This window comes from Ursus arctos, unplaced genomic scaffold (assembly GCF_023065955.2).
Source record: "Ursus arctos isolate Adak ecotype North America unplaced genomic scaffold, UrsArc2.0 scaffold_2, whole genome shotgun sequence".
Classification (NCBI taxonomy): domain Eukaryota; kingdom Metazoa; phylum Chordata; class Mammalia; order Carnivora; family Ursidae; genus Ursus; species Ursus arctos.
In genome coordinates, this window is record NW_026622874.1 from 17,294,619 (window position 1) to 17,310,982 (window position 16,364).

Here is a 16,364-nt window from a genome sequence, read left to right on the forward strand (position 1 = left end):
GAGAACATCTAGCAGTGGCCCTTGACCTCTTGACTGTACCGAGGAAGGGAGACTTGACCCGTAATCTGCAGGCTGAGGGGAGCTCATCGGTTAATCAGGGGTGGGGGTGAAGGACGTTCGAAGTAACGAGATGAACACGTGCAAAGGGCCAGTGGTAGGAGTGGGAACAGTGTGGAGGACCTGAGAAAGGCAGTGAGGCTGAAATGCAGAGATGGATGGGGAGAGTGGACGAGAAGAGGCTGGAAAAGTGGGCGAGGGTCACCTCATTTAGGTCCTAATGTGTCTGTTAAGTATTTTGGTCTTTGTCAGAAGAAGAATGGCAATCCATTAAAGAGTTTTAAGAAGGGGCCTTAATATGATCAGATTCCTGAGTTGAAAAGAAACAGTATCACACACATTAAACGAGGAGATTAATGTGAGAATCCTTCCAGAAGCTGTAAAGTGCTACAGCATCGGTGATTTTAGTTAACGTAGGTCTGGTCCCTCTCCCCGCTGTGCTTTGGTGCACCCCTTAGTGGCTGCGGGCTTGTGCCTCTCATACTCAGCCCAATATACCTGCAGCCGGCAGCCATCTCTCAGGGGCCAGCAATCGGCTTGGCCGCACTGTTCCCCTTCCCGAAACTTGCACGGCTGAGCTCCCAACGTCGGCCCATGTCTCCGCCCCTGTGCACATCAGCCCCATTCCCCCGGAGAGCCCGCAGTGGTTGGCCGGAGCCCTGTTCTTGGTGCGAGAGCCCCGGGGAGGGGGTGCCCAGGACGGCCAAATCCTGGCTGTGGAGGTCATGGGCTTAGCCTCAGAGCGAGGACACCATCAAAAGCCGCCAGGGGCATCGGGAGGAAAGGAGCTCCAGCAAGTGTGCTGTTTGTACAGATGTCCACATCTGTAGCCTTTCTATGTTTTAATTCAACATGACTTTGCAGATGTACACACACGTGAAGAGAGGAATCCTGAGAGCAGAGGCCACGGGACTCCACCACGAACCTAAGCGCCTGGTGTGTTACCGCGTGTGCCCGGGGCTTTCGTCCGCGTGTCCTCAGGCTCCGTGACTCCCAGACTGTGAGGCTCTCCGCCGGAGGCAGAGCTGGAGGAGCACTCCCAGACACCTGCCGCCTTGAGGGCTCCCCCTCCCCCGCTGAACCCAGGTTGTTCTGTCTGATGCCCTTGCTCCTGCTTGCCTCACAGCAAGGGGCTGCGGCCCCCTGCAGGCTCTCCTGGCCTCAGAGTCACTTACCCTGGGCCTTGACATCATCGACCACGGGGCAGGGGGTCTTCACGATCACATCACTGGGCCTGGAGCGCCGTCCAGTGTTGTCCACTCCCCACAGGGTGAACCTGGCAGACAGGGGAGGGCGCCGTTAGCACAGAGGAGCAGCGGCCCCGGCGGACGGCCATGCTTGGCTAGGGTGGGTTTGCATGTCTCCCCACCACCCCTCTCTTTCTCCATCTGAATGGGCTCTTTGCACCACACCAGCCCCACACAGCTTCCCAGGGGCTGCCTGGATCCCTAGCAATGGCAGCCCCCCGAAATGTTTTCACTATCTGGCCCTCCCACACACCTGATCAGCCCACTGGTATGTGCTGTTTCTAGAACTGTGGCTGAGGCCACCAAACCTGAAGCTGGGGCATCCGATCAGCCTGTCTGGAACCTTGCTCGGATCCTGAGTCTTGTCCTACAACCCGGGTCTCAGGCCGGGTCTCAACTCCTTCCTCTGCCCACCTACCCCAGACTCTCTTGAGCTAAGGTTCTCAGGGATGGCCCCAGAGGCAGCCAGGGCATCCCTGAGACCTGCACCTGCAGTCTGCCATTCCCACACATGGACACGGTTCCCCTTCACACACCTGTGTCCTCTCCATGGAGCAGGAGTGCTAGGGAGAGAGAAATGAGAGCCTCTGAGGAGGGCCACCATCCTGCAGGGCATGCTGGGACCCTCTGCCTCGGTGCCTGGGAGCCTGGGGTGGTGTGAACTCCCCCCCAGCTGCTCTCACCGCTCCAAGCAGCTTTGCTCTATGCCCTCGTCACCGTAAGCTCCCCACTAACTAACTGGGGATTGATCGGATCCCCAGCTGGAATGAAAATGCCTGTACTCAAGTGAATTCTCACATTACTCTGACAGGGCAATTAGTACAAAAGTTAGGGTCCTAAGCCCTTGCTATTTTTAATAGCAAAGCAAGGTGTTAGGAAAGAAGATCTTCCCCCAACCTTCTAAGTAAGAGATGGTGCTTATCCGAAGAACATTTCCTCAGCGGGCCGGCTCCGTAGGTCCTGGAGGGACGCGGACAGCAGCCAGCTTACTTTGACTACCAAAGCCCATGGAGCACTTCACACATTTTCACAGGGAAGGGCTGCTCCGTTCATTGTCAGCACTATGGTTTCCGCCATCGAGCACTCGTAGGACAGTAAGCAGCTTAGCTAGAGTGAGTGGACAAGAGACAGAAGCCCTACTCCCAGATGAAGGGCTAACTGGAAATACGGTTCGTCCACGACTTCTGGGCCCTTTCCACGTCCGCCTGACTGCATTGTTCAGCCTGTCCTTAGTCTGTGACAACGCCTACCTGATGTGAGCGTGTGTGTGACAGAGTGGGTGTGTGGGTGTGAGGATGTGAGATTGTGTGCGAATGTTTGTGGGAGGTGTGAGAGTGTGTGGGGGTGTGTGAAAGAGCGTGTGGGTGTGAGAGACTGGGTGTGTGAGAGAGCATGTGGGGGTATGAGAGAGTGTGAGAAGGTGTGTGTGAGAGTGTGTGGGTGTGTAAGAGTGTGGGTGAGTGTGTGAGGGTGTGTGAGAGAGTGCGTGGGGGTGTGAGAGTGTGTGGAAGTGTGTGGGTGAGTGTGTGAGAACAGACACAGCCTGGCTCTGGCTCCTGAGCCTTAGTGTGCAAGGAGCACCCTGGGCCCCCGTGTCCAGGGCTGACCGCCTCGTGCGCTTTCACGCATCCCTGTGCAGGTGTGGCGGTTTTTGCTGATGGCTCCAAGTTCACTCCCCTTTTCCGAACTGTCTGCTCCCACAGGCTCCCAGAGGCAGTAGTTCTCCTGTGAGCACAGGCTGTGACGTTGGGGGTGGGCTAGAAGGGGAGTCACCTCCCCCCTCTGGCCTCAGTTTCCTTCTCTGTAAATTGAAGATGTTGAACCAGACACGTTTTAAGACCCCTTTCAACCAGGGCTCCTTAAATGTTTTGTACTGTGGACCCAGAATTCTCAGAATCATGTTTTTTAAATGCATTAAATAAACGCACAGGCTGACAAAATAAGCCAGCTCCTCTGAAACGCCCTTCTGCCTCCGTGGAGCCCAGGTGAAGGGCCAGCTCTATGCTTTCACGTGAGGAAATGAGATCGTGCAGCTGGATCCTTCTGGTAGCCTGGAGCAGCTGCCGAATGAGAAGCAATCAGAGAAGAAAATGCAAACCCTGATTCAATTCTTAACCACCACCACACCCCGGACAAGCAGCTTGCAATTCTGTGGAAGTCACTCCGTGTTGCTGAAACTCAGTTTCCTCAACTGTAAGATGAGAGCGAGACTCCAACCTCACGGGGTCCCCGAGGGTTCCCAGAGGCTCCCGCACACAGGAAGCACCCCATAAACGAAGGCTGAGCTCTCCCTTGTAATGATTAGAAAACTTTGTTGCAATCTTGCTTACAATGACTAGTGCTTCGAAGTAGAATCAGGCTTGAGGCCATGTGTCTCCAAAGATTAATCCGGGGCTCTCTCCTCCTACCAGGCACTGAAGGTCTGGCTTCAAGCTACAGGGAGGACAGGCTCTCCCTGGCCCTCCCCTGCTCTCTTCGCGTGATCTGCAGCGCCACCTAGTGGAGCGCCACGGAGCCGGCGGCTTCTTCCCTACGCCCCATGCACTGTCCCTGACTTCAATCATCAACACAGACGGAAAGCTGGTGCTTTATCAGACATAAGAGGGCAACACTGACGTTCACCCAACACAGCAGAGTGGGAGAAAGTATAAGTTTCAGGTCTTTGATCAGAAAACGTGGCCAGATCAGGCCCACGTGAGGAGGGTCCCAACACGGGTGAGGGCTGGTTCACAGGAATTTCAAAATTCCTAATTAACAGTTGTGACTTAGTGACAGGGATTAGTGAGCTCTTACTATGAGAATTCCAGTTTCGCGGAGTGTGAGGCATTTTACTGCACCATCCCAAAATTTCCTCCTTTTGCCTGTTCCCATTCTCATAAAGGGCCACAATTACCCAATAGCATGAGAGGGGCTAAGAATCGTAGGCCAGCTTTCCCTTGTCCTAGTATCATCCTTTCCATCTCTGTATTTTCCAGCTCCTCTAGAATATCCCTTGTCTTTATGGATTTTGCTAGTATGATCCCCAAGTGACATCTCTTTTTCCTAGATGGAAGACATTCAGCACCTACGTTCATCTTGCAAGCAACGCCACTCACATTTCTAGTGCTTTTTACCTTTGAATTCTTTACCTGTGGAAAGGGAGCTGATTTATTCTCTGACTACATTCTTGTGACCTCACCTGTACACTGTAAAATGTCTTTCATACCGATGGGGTCAAAAGGTCCCAGAACTACATCACCAGGAATTCTGCCTTGCCCCCACCCCCCAATATTTTCCCATCATGACTTAGATTCCCTCAGTCTCTCTCCTCTTTTGGCGTCTTTTATGTCTCTGCTTCACAACTATTTTACTATTATTCCAGGAGCACAGGGAGAAATGAGGAAGTGCTCCCAGAGAGAATAGGGATGTTCCGAGGGCCACGAGATAGAATCCACCGTATTTTCTTTGGAGAAAAATGTTGACCATCTCTACCTCTATAAACTATTTCGAAGTCACCGGAGCTAGTTTTCTAAAGCAGAGTTCTTGTTATTCTACACCTTTTGTCTAAAAAATTAATAATCTCCCTTGACTTAGAACATTCACTCTATTTTTCCAGAATCACTTCTTCCATTCCATTTTACTCACCATCAGCTTCCGCTCGATCGGACTCCTTGCTAGTTACCTTCATGCCTCTTTGCTTTTGCCCTTGCTGGTTCCTCAGCCCACTCTGCCTTTTCCCACATTACTCTACCTGCTGAAATTCTACATGACCCAAGTGGGTGATGTCCACTCTAGTTAGAAATCAGCTACTCCTCCCTCTTCTCCTCTACATGTTCCTTGTTCTTCCATCTAGACTCTATGTCTTCTGCTCTGATGTTAAAGTTAGTTGTTTGTATATTTCCTTTCTGTGTTGCAAGCCCTTTGAAGCTCTTGTCTCTCTTAATCTTCCCTTTCTGGTCCCTAGAAAGTTCTCTATAATGCTGATCAGGGTAAGACTTGAGAAACTCAAAATATTTTTCCGAGTTTCTAAAGGAACTCAGGCAGCAAAAATGAAGGAGCTCAGAGCCTCGGGACATTCAAGCAGGTGTGTGTCACTCACATGTAGATGGTGTCCGGTTCCAGGCACCGAATGATCAGAGAGATGGTGGTGAGCTGCTTGTCTGGCACCTGAGCGGGCATGGCACAAGGAGACTTTGCTCCAGAGATGATGTCGTCCACAAAGCTCAGCACCGTTTCTGCCCCGGGGTGGGGGGGGGAGGGGAAGGAATGGAAAAGGCCATGAGAAACAGTGCTGGCCAAGCAAGGAGATGGCATCAGTTCAATGAGAACTTAACATTAGAACTGCCTGGTCCTCAGTCTTCTCAAATTCCTAGTGGAGAAAAAAGACCTAGAAGGAATTGTCTTTTCTGTTTCATGTTTAATCAATTTAGAGCCATTTGTCCGGAGTGAGTTCAGACACAACCATGGCAAGATGGATACACATGTGTGAGCTCTTTCATGAAATGTTCTTGGCAAGGGCAGGGACCACTGCCCGCCCTTCGCAGTACCTTTGCACACAGGGCCAGGGCCCCGGGGGAAGCGGGAGGCAGCTCTCCATGCCGGAGGGCCGTGCGTATGCCTCCCAGCCTTGCGGACCGTTTCGGCGGAGCTTACTTGCCCTGCACCAGACTGAGGACGCCTCCATCCTGTGGGGGACTGCACTCACGCGTAGGTTTTAGGGATGATTTATGTTGACCTTTCCCTACATGTAGGCAGCAAAATCCTGAGGCCTGGAACATTGTTCATGGGGTGTTTCCACTTCTCAAAGACTTCCCTCTTCTAGCTGGACCTGGCAACTGCAGGGTTTGCTTTAGGACAAGACACGGGCTAAGCACATCTGTTTGCGCATGCTTTTGCCCAGAGGGGGGTTATTAGCAAAGGAATTTTTTTTTTCTGTAATCATGGCAGTGGTTAGCACAGAATTGTTTCCTAATTGTGGGCTAGGATAACTAGTGTACTGCATTGTTGTTTCTTTGTGAGTGTGCCTAGAGGCAATGAAATGGACACCTCTTTAATAAACAAAAAGAAAAACAAAATCAAAACAAGACTTTGTCAGATGCTCACCATGCAAAAACTCTTAAATGGACGAGATGGCTGTTCTTGCTTCCCTACCTCCCCCCACCCTCTACCCCCGCTCCTCCTGCACTGCCCTTGGACACCAGAGACCTGGGGCAAAGGCTAGGAGGCAGGACATTTTTCTTTTCTCTTCTTTTTACCAATAGATTAACAGGAGCCCATGAAGTCAGAGAGGCTCACCTGTCTCCACTTTGGAGTGGTCCATCCTGTCAGTGACCTTTTCTTGACGGATGAGGTAATCTACAATCTGCACCCCGATCGGAGGCTCTGAGTGTTCCCACTCCAGGACCACGAGGGTGCTGCTGGGCTCATGAACCGTGGAGAGTCTCAGCCTGGGTGCAAGACAGGAAGAGACATGACATGGGGTCCCTGTTGAATCCTGCAATGCTTTTCTGATACTGGCCGCCTTCTCAGTTGTTACACCCTCAAGTCATCCTTCTAACCTTTCTCAACTGACCACTAGAATGATCTCTCTGAGAGCTTGTCTCTTTCACGAGAGAGCAATGGTTCTTGAAGATCCCTGGAATCTGTATTTATTACTCTTAAGTGCCTGTTACACATTAGGAACTCAACATCTGTTTGCAAATAAATAAGTAGTTGAGTCAAAGATGAATGAGCACCTACAGCTTATAGGGTCAGTGGACAGGGCTTTCTGGCTGGCCCTATATAGGGCTTGGAAATATAATTTCTGGATTTGCTCTTAAAAATAAGAGAATGTGCCTATAAAGCTCATACCAAGTCTCCCTGAGGTGGTGTCTGGGAGAGCCCTGCATTAACAAGGCCAAGGTCAGCTCAATTTCCACAGCATTACCAGAGTCTGCCCCGTGGGGGGAACCCTGGCTTGCCCTCTTGCTATGGGTACTAGCATATTTTCTTCCCGACACCTTCTGCTGGCTGGCCCTTGCAACAGGCTCGGTTTAGAGGCTATGCTCCTAGGGGGCTTTACCAGGCAAGAGAAAGTTGACCACATGTCAAGTTTTCCTCAGGGTGATGTCCTGTGGCTGCAGACTTGGGCTCTGATTTCAGGTTCTTTCTTTGCTCTTGGGTTTCTTTGAATATTCTGATTCCTGACTTCAGTTTTTCTTTGCCTTTTCCAGTTCAGAGTCTTTTGCCTTGCCATCTCATTCGTCTTTGTGCCTTGCAAAGACTCACTACACATTATTGACGTTCGTGGTACGGATCTCCTAATTGTCCAAGTGGTTTCAATTTGCTGCCTTGTTCTGACTTCATAGGTGTGTCTCAGGTTTCTCACTGGCTTCCAAATCTGGGTTTCTTTCTAGACCACTGGCTGGTGGGGATTTTCCCGGCTCCTGCTCACTCCAGTGTCCCTCCGTCTCACGCATCCCTGCTGTTCACTTTCATCCTTGGTCCCCATATCTCATGCCCTCCCATAATCATCGACCTCTGCTCTCTACTCAGCTCACAGATGCCTGTCACTGATCTCAGGGGGTCACTGTGCCAGGGGCTACGGATGGAGCACACAAAGGCAACGGTCCATTTCAATTCAGCAAATGTTTGTTGAGCACCTATTATGTATCGGAATGTGCTTGGTGTTCAAGAGGCAGTGGTACACGAGCCAACCCCAGCCCCTTCTTTTATGGAGGGGTCAACAGAAAAACGTACAATTATACATGTGATTATAATAATGTGTGATAAGAACTTTAAGAAGAAATCACGGGGGGCTGTGGGAGCAATAGCAAGGAATTCAACCAGTGGGAAAATCATGCAAAACACATGCTCTTTAGTGGCTTACTATGAAGGGTGCATAGTTTGCGTATGACATGAAAGATGGAACAGACCCAAAACAGTGCGGATATTGACAAATTCATTAATTAGAGTCATATGCTGAGTGCTATTTTGAAGAAAAAAAGCATTAGGAAGCTTAAGTAAGTAACTAAGCCTTTCTGAGAAGTCAGATTCTGTGAAAATGTGGACCAAAGCCGGCCTCTACTGAGAAATAACAGCACGCATGATTTACATAGATTCGTGTAAAACCAGAGTGCATTTCTATTTCCAATTACCAAGAAACATTCAAGAAACGAAGGTCTGCTACTAAAAGAAGTGGTTAAAGTTGACAAGAGAAGTGAAATCCTTAATAGATGTGCCTGTTTATGGAAATTTAGCCCAATTTGGTCTTTAGCAATGTTATTGCTATAGTAAACACAAGTTTAGAAAGGAAGTCAGCCCTGAGACATCAATGGTTGGATCTCGTGTCCACCCGATGGTAACTGTTCAGTGGCTTCAGTGTTGTGTCAAAATTCAGGTAATTTTCTTAGTGGGTGAATCCATCTAGAAAAGCCATCTGCTTCTAGTGGCTCCCTTTATACCAAAAGAAAGGACTTTGACTAAGAATGAGCTTGATTCTCTTTTGACTCAAGAGATCCAAGTCATGGCCATAAAGAGCAAGAAGCCAAGCGCTGGTGTATCTAAAACTACCAGAGAGAGAGGACATGTAGACAAAAGAAGACACTAGTTTGCACTGACAGTCTACTGTTGTGTTCTCCTCTTTCTTGGTTCTCTTCCTGGTCAGTCCTGGCTCTTTGATGCCCACCAGCACCTCCCTGCAACAGGACAGATGGCAGCATCCACACGGCCAGCCTCTTACTTGCTGGCATCCTCCTGCTGGTTCGCTCCTGCTGACTCGGCCCTCCCACTCCTGCAGGTCCTGACCCTGCGTTTGGGCTTTCATCGCCTCACCAATCCATGGGGCCATGCAACTCCAGCTTTCTGCCAGCACTCCTTACTAGACCCCATACGTCTGTGCTTCACTCCCAGGGCAGATGCCATAGTAGAGGCTAAGCGGGTGTCTGCCTCGGGCCTTAGCCCGTCAGGATTTACAGGGATTTGGCCAGTTCTATTCAGCCTTCCCCAAGGGCGAAGAAACTGGACATGTTCATCCTGAACCACCTTACCAGCCCTTTTTACTCTGTTCACCCCTCAAATGCAGATAGCCCCTAATGCCCGTCTCCGACCCTCTCTTCTCCAGTTGATACTTATTCGGGAGTATCCTTTCTCATAGCTATGGTTCCATTGCTCATTTCTTTGGGGTTGATTTAAATCTTCTTATCTCTAGTGTCTATTTCTCCAAACCATCTTTCTCTCTGACCACTGAACATCTCGGTAGGACTACCCTGCTCTGTCTCCAAGGTGAGTCCAACCAGACACAGCCTCCTCCTCAAACCTGCATATCCTCTGATGCTTCTTTTCTCAGAGGCGGCCTATTCATCTTCCCAGCCACCAGGGGCTGAAGTCTTAGGTCCATTCTCAACTTCTCCCTCTCACACCTGCAAGTCACCCACAATGCCCCGTTGGTTCTACCCAACGTCATCTCTCCGTTGTGTCCTCTCTACGCTATCATGGCTGAGATCACGGCCTCTTAGCCGTGGTAGCTCTGCTCTCTGTTTGATGACCTTGGAAAAATCATTCAGTCCATCTGAATGCATTTCCTTGTCTCTTAAATGGAAGGGATAGCAAAACCTAATGGTTCTACACAGCACTGCCACCCAGGAAATGTGTCGTTGGCCTAGTAGGGTCTCACTACTGATCTCTCATTTACTCCACTGCAACGTCAGTTTACCCCTCTGATCTTCTGGCCATGCTGTCCTACCCTCTCTACCTTCAAGGAGAAATTCAAGTGTGGCCTTCACCATCCCCCAAATTCAGACTTGACCATTCCCTTTCACACTTGACTTAATCTTCTCCAATAATTCTTATAAACCATGTCTTCTCCTATGACCCTCTGTGTGCCTGCCTCCCCTAAGACTGAAAGCTGGCTGAGGCCAGGTGCTGCCTCGTGTTTTTCTTCCTGTTCCCCGGCCCCCGCCCCTTTGCTTTGTAACAAGTGCATGCTCTGTAATGTGTGTTTGCAGAACTGAGAGAGGTGAGCACGTAGAAGAGAGGCAGAGAAAGGGAGTCATACACAGGCTGTGGGAGAGGCGCACAGGTGGGGAGTCCGTCCGCTCCAAAAGCCGTGGAGTCGCAGCGACACCAGTCCTCGATGACATCTCCAGTCCCTGAGCACCACAGTGAGCTCATGGTGGCCTCCTGCAAGAGCTGCAAGAGAGGGCAGAGGGCAGAGTGAGTGTCCAGGAGCCAGGGCTGGGTCACCACAGTCAAGAGACAGAACCCAGGCTCTGCTTGGTTCTAGATGACTTCCAGCCAGTATGCTGGGGCACCACTTCACCATTTTTGGATCTAAAATTCCTACCCCAGGAGACGAATTCTGGGAAGCTAGACCTCGTAGGACCTTTCTGGCGCTGCTCTCTCATTAATGGGCCAGTTCACCTCTGTGCTTAGGGCGATAGCCTTGGAAGCAAGTCTTACTTCTCCCTCCTTCTCCATCCGTCAGTCCACACCTGGGGCCCTAGCAACAACAACCTCTTGACCATCCACTGCCCTGACCCCTCTTCCCCTGCCCTTAGGCACGTGGTCCTTTCTCAAACGCCTCTCTGTGCACCCTCATCTGCCCTCTGCACCCTGCCCAGCACGGCCTCTGCTGCGTTCCTTCCGCGTGTACCCCCCGTGCAGTATTTACGCAGATCTGCCTGGGGTTGTGCTCGTGTGTGAGGCCTCTCTTTCCTGGTAGAAGGTGGGAACAGCGCAGCACACAGGTGAAGACCTGCGCTCCACAGCTGTCCGCCCTGGGTGAGGATTTCAGCTCTGCCACTCACTCCATGTGACCTGGGGCAAATTAGATCAACTTGGTTTCCTCCATGGAAAAATGGGATAGAAACAGCACTCTCCTCAGAGGGCTGTTGTGATGATTACATGACATAATAGACGCCAAAGGGCATAGCTTAGTACCTGTGCTGTGCACGCATTAGTCACATATAAATAGTACGCCAGTCATCAATAAATGTCAGCAATTATTATGGTGTTTGAATGACAGGCTTGGGTCTTATGTGGAAGCATACAAACGCCACAGAGCACAGAATAATTCTTCACATACAGTGATTTCACAGCAGATATTCCCTATTCTATGAAAGCACAAAAGGATAAAATTAGACTAGTCAGGGAATAGAACTTGAGATGGGGCAATTCCTGATGGGCACTGACCCCTCCGTGGGACCTTGCTGCCTCAACCCCAGCCCAGGGACGGGAAGAGGGCACGTGGCCAAACACTCTGGCCGAGGTCAGCTTTCTCTCCGGGTCAGCTCACCACCTGCAGCCTCTGCTTTTCCTGTGAGTCTCTTCTCTCTGACCCACTCTTGCCAAACCCACATAGAAACAGTAAATTAGAGAAATGAAGCAGCCATCTTGGAAAATTTTAGAGCAAAAAAAATGAAAGGGGGGGTGCAGCAGGAGGGAGGGAGGAAGGAAAAAAGGAAGGAAGGAAAAGAAAAAGAAAAGAATAAGGAAAAAAAGACAGATAATCTTACAAAAATCGAAATGTCCAACCTGAAAGCCAATACCCCAAGTTACATTCCTTCAGAACTTCACATAGGCCATTCTTAGGTTAGAATAGCTGAAATAAGGGTCCATATTGACCCCTCTCATACCCTTCTACCCCCAAATTGGGAGCTTCTAGGGAGCAGGGACCAATTCTTGATTGTCAGTATAATATATGTGTAGTTTTAGAATTTCAAGGCCCTTTCAGGGCTAACACTGTGGTTTGAGCTCCACGGTAAACGGGATTTACAGTGGAGGACACGTAGAGTCAAAGAGGTTACTGATGGGGTCGGGGTCACAGGCTGGTGACGGGGGGCCACAACAGAACCTAGGCTCCATGTGACTGATTCTCTGACGGCTCCCAGCAGGAAGCCCGGGGCACCATAGGTGCTCACTTCATGCTTTGCCTGACTGAACCAAATTCAAATCAAAAGTACACTTTCTTAAACTAGGAAAACTGACTTTGGTTGATCGAGTTGGAATAAAGAGGACATTGTGGCTGCCCACTTACAGTCTTTAATCCATAATTACTAGCTAAGCTCCTGTAACGGTCTGGTTCCTGGGCTAAGCATTAAGGGTACAGTGGTGCATGAGACCTATACGGCCCCTGCCCACATAAGTCTTGCAGTCAAATAATAAAGAGCCAAACAAACGAAAGTCACATAAGTAACCAAATAACTAGGAGTGGTAGTAAGGGCTCCAAAGGAAAAGTTTGAATTGGGACAGGAGGGACAAAGAAGGGGGAGAGTCTCACAGAGGGGTTTGGGAAGGCCTCCATGAGGATGTGTGTTATCTGAATTGGGAAGGATAGATCAAGAGGTATCTGGTCACATAAGATAGGCAAGTACTCCAGGCGGAAAAACCAACATTGAGATGACTTGAGCCTGGGTGAAACTTGACCTCTAAAATCAACTGAGAAAAGGTTCCTAAGAGCCTAAGGGCAAAGAGGTGCTCAGCAAGTGGCAGGGGGCCAGTCATGGAGGCCGTGTGGTCCATGGTAAGGGGCGGTGTCACATTCCAAGGCCAGGGGAAAGCCATTAAAGTGCTTTAACCCAGGGGAGCAACATGATCGGATTTTCAACCCAGAGGAGTAAGGACTAACACTTATGATGACAGACATTTCTTCAAAAACTTTAACTTTCCACCTTCGGTTCACACAATTCCACAAGTGCCTACTTCCTGAATTCTGGGCTATCAGTAACTGCAGAAGATAGGATGGGGTAGAAGAGGGAATCAAGAAGGAGCCCTTTTGGAAAGGAAGAGGAAAAGAATTACATTTTTCTTGGTATCGACACTGTGGCGGGCATTGCATGGGGATCCTCATTTGTTATTAGATTTAATCCTGATTCCAGAAAAGAAATCAGGATTTTCCCATTTTTGTTCTTTTTTTGTTTTAGGGAAAACAGCTGAACTTTCAGGCCAAGTTCACCTGTCCGTTCATTCTTCCATTTATTTATTCCATTCATTTATTCAGCGGAGTGCCAACTATGTGTCAGCTACTGCTAGGCACTGGGATTCCATAGAAGAACGAGTGCTTCTTAGAGTCTACAGGACAAATATGTGAACAAAAGCGTGAGCACTCATGACAGCTTCAGGAGATGTAGGGGCACAGACAACGGGAGCCACTTGAAGGAATAGGGGCTGGCCTGGGAGAATAAGGGAGGGCTTGTCACAGCTGTGGATGCTTGAGCTGAAACCTGGAAGTACTGTCATAGCAGGAGTTTGCTGGGGGCAGAAAAGTTGGAAAGGCCATTCCTGGGAAAGAGAGTGACAAGTCTGAAGGGCCAGATGCACAACAGAAAATGTGTTGTGTTTAAGGAGATGCCAAGAGTTAAAATTTAGAGGATAAAATATGGAGTGGGCACAACCTAACCATGTAAGGGACAATGAACTGCCCTTGTCACGATATGCTAAGGACTTTCTGCAGAGCTACCGAATTGGCCTGCTGCAACAGGATCTGATGTCCTGGTCTCTGACTGGTCTCACAGGAAAACCAGTAAGATACTACTGTGACAAGAAGATGGTGGCCTGCTATTACAGTGGATGACTGTGATGGGGGTACAATCACAGCAGGATGGATTCAAAGTATTTGTAGTCCCTGGTGATAGACAGATGTTAGGGAGTGACACGAAAAGTCAGGGAAGCATACTTGGCCTCGAGCTTGGGCAATGAGAATCCCATCGACCGAGACTGAAGCACAATGGTAACTGTTTGGGGGTAGAAGATGTTGGGTTGGAGACACCTGGTGGGTTATAATCACTAGACTGAAATATGACATCATAGATGATCTAGTCCAACAGGAGGAGGCCAAAGAGGCTAAGAGAGGTGAGACAATTGGCCCCAGACCTACCAGAGGGGTAGAGATAAGAACACACTTGGAGTTTACTGGTGTCGTGACTTAGCACCCCTTTTCCTTTGCTTCTTCACTCCATGTCTGCATTCTTTGTGAGAAAGGGAAAATTAGAAGGAAAAGCAGAGGAACAGAGAGGATGAGCAGAGAAGACAGAATATGTCTAAGGAATGAGAGAGAAGAAACATGGGATGGTGATGGAAGCACCTCGGGCCACCTTGTCTATGTGTTCAGAAATTACAATGTTCAAATATGGCCAGATGGACGATCTCTCCCAACCCCTCTCTTAAAACTAGTGCAGGAAGACAGGGAAGCACCAAGGTCTGGCAAGTAGAAGATCCAGGGAGGGAGAAGCTAAAGACACAAATTCCTTCAGCTTCCCCACTTTACCCCGATGCCCCTACAGGACGCTGGAAGTCTTTGTCCTCCTCTCCCTCCCAGCTCTTCTCTACTCTGCAGCTTTGCACGCCTTGTCCCATAGGGCGGTGCTGTGAGTCTACTTCCTGCCTCTGCTGGTCCGGGGCAAGTGCTCAGGAGCTCTTGGGGCACCAGCTGCAGCAGCCTTGGGTGCTCCCAGAAGACAAAGTGGGGCAGGTAAGGGCACTGGATTAAAGCCACTGCAGCTTTGGGTCTCCATGGTGACATCAACCTGTCCTCCTCATCATCCTTGCAAGCCCCTCTTCCGTGGTCTCTTCTCCCCAGCTCTTCTTCCCCAGTCAGTTCCACGAGAATGAAAAGCAATTCATAGGCCAAAGGAACCATTTTCCTTTTGTGTCTGTGAGGAACCTTGTTTTCCAACACTCGGTGAACTATCATTGGCAGAGGCGGAAAGGCGAAAGCAGCACACACGTGCAAAAATCCCTTCCGGTCTGAGCATCACCTAAGCTCAACGTCACCACAGCTCAACAACTGTGACTCATCAGGTGTCCCTTAAAGGGGAAAGAGAAAGCAATTATCATCCTACATGAATGGGCACAGCTCTCAGGCAGGTAAGGAGCTCTCTGCTCCGACTCTACTGTCTTGTCCCTCAAGGTCACCTTTGCCTGTAGTGTCAGAAGCCCCACACTCTGAGCTTTTGTTTTTATTCTTGTCATTGTCATCATCGTTGCTGTTGTGTGTGTTGTGACCGACTCTGTTCTTTCTGTCCTTGAGGGGATCAGAGAGCTAAGGAATGAGCTAAGCCACTCCCTGTCTCTGCCACACTTCTCGTTTATCCCTTTGGGTCCATTCATTTTCTCGTAGCACCTTTGGAAAGGGAGCCACAGAGGGAAAGGAGGGGTGGTTGGGACTTGTCATGACCTCGCAGTATAATATAAGGCAGAAGATTTGCATGAATGTGGTGTTTTGTGGTCTTTGTTCTTAGAATCAGAGCCATGGACAGGAAACCATCCCCCCCCAGGCTAAGATCAGACCCTTCCCTTTGGGACCTATGCCTGATGCACTCCTTCTGTCCTCGCTGCAGCCAGTCCAGGCTTGGGATCTGTTCGGGGAGCCAGCCTTCCCCCATAACTGTCCCCTGAGGCTTTCTGAACAATGACTTTGGTGACTATGAATGCCACGCCTCCTGATCTACCTTCTTCCTCCCAGCCCTTGTTGCTCACGAGTCTACACAAATGCTGAGTTGTGACTCCTGCGCCATGACCATGGGTGTTGTGGATGCACTGATTCGACTTAATATGCAAACATGCAAATCTAAGCAAATTATGTGTCTGGATTAGCTAAACAAAAAGTCTCAGCATCCAAATTCTAGCACGGAGCTCAACTACACCCTGTCACCGCCCCCCCCAAGGCCATTTGGAAGACCCTCTGTTGTTGCTGATGCTTTGCTGAGTCCCCTGGGTCCCAGGCCTCTTACCCTCTGGGTCTGGTTGTTGGTCACCAGTTCATAGATGGGGGCTGCTCTGGTCACCTCCAGCAGAACTGGCTCAGCAGGAGTGTCAGGGCTGGATGTCACATGACACAGGGGGCAGGAGGAGGGACATCGTCCTTTGCTCTGGCATTCCATGCGGACTCCAGCTGCCATGCGCTTGGTGCCGGACTCTGACAGGCTGGCGATGTATTCTGGGAACGTCAGCACCTTGGGGTCTCTTTCCCGCTCCTCCGACTCATCGGATGGGGAGTTGCCTGCCAGACACAAAGTGAAAAGGAACAATGAGGCAGGCAAAAGAGCAAGGTCTTGCGTGATCTTGTGGCCCCTGAGTGCTGGAGTCATATCCTAGGAAGGTCCC

At 49.9% G+C, this 16,364-nt stretch overlaps 1 protein-coding gene across 2 annotated transcripts in view; it reads right to left on the reverse strand.

Moving 5' to 3' along the window:
• The window catches only part of ASTN1 (astrotactin 1), a 290,412-nt gene that overhangs the window by 12,179 nt on the left and 261,869 nt on the right, over positions 1–16,364 (reverse strand). For both annotated transcript variants that reach the window (XM_026509292.3, XM_044387798.2), the window contains exons 17-21: positions 15,992–16,260; positions 10,318–10,451; positions 6,579–6,730; positions 5,383–5,518; positions 1,233–1,333 (exon numbers count right to left, since the gene is read on the reverse strand). In XM_026509292.3, the coding sequence (XP_026365077.1) occupies positions 1,233–1,333; positions 5,383–5,518; positions 6,579–6,730; positions 10,318–10,451; positions 15,992–16,260 (792 nt within the window). The remainder of the gene's footprint in view (positions 1–1,232; positions 1,334–5,382; positions 5,519–6,578; positions 6,731–10,317; positions 10,452–15,991; positions 16,261–16,364) is intronic.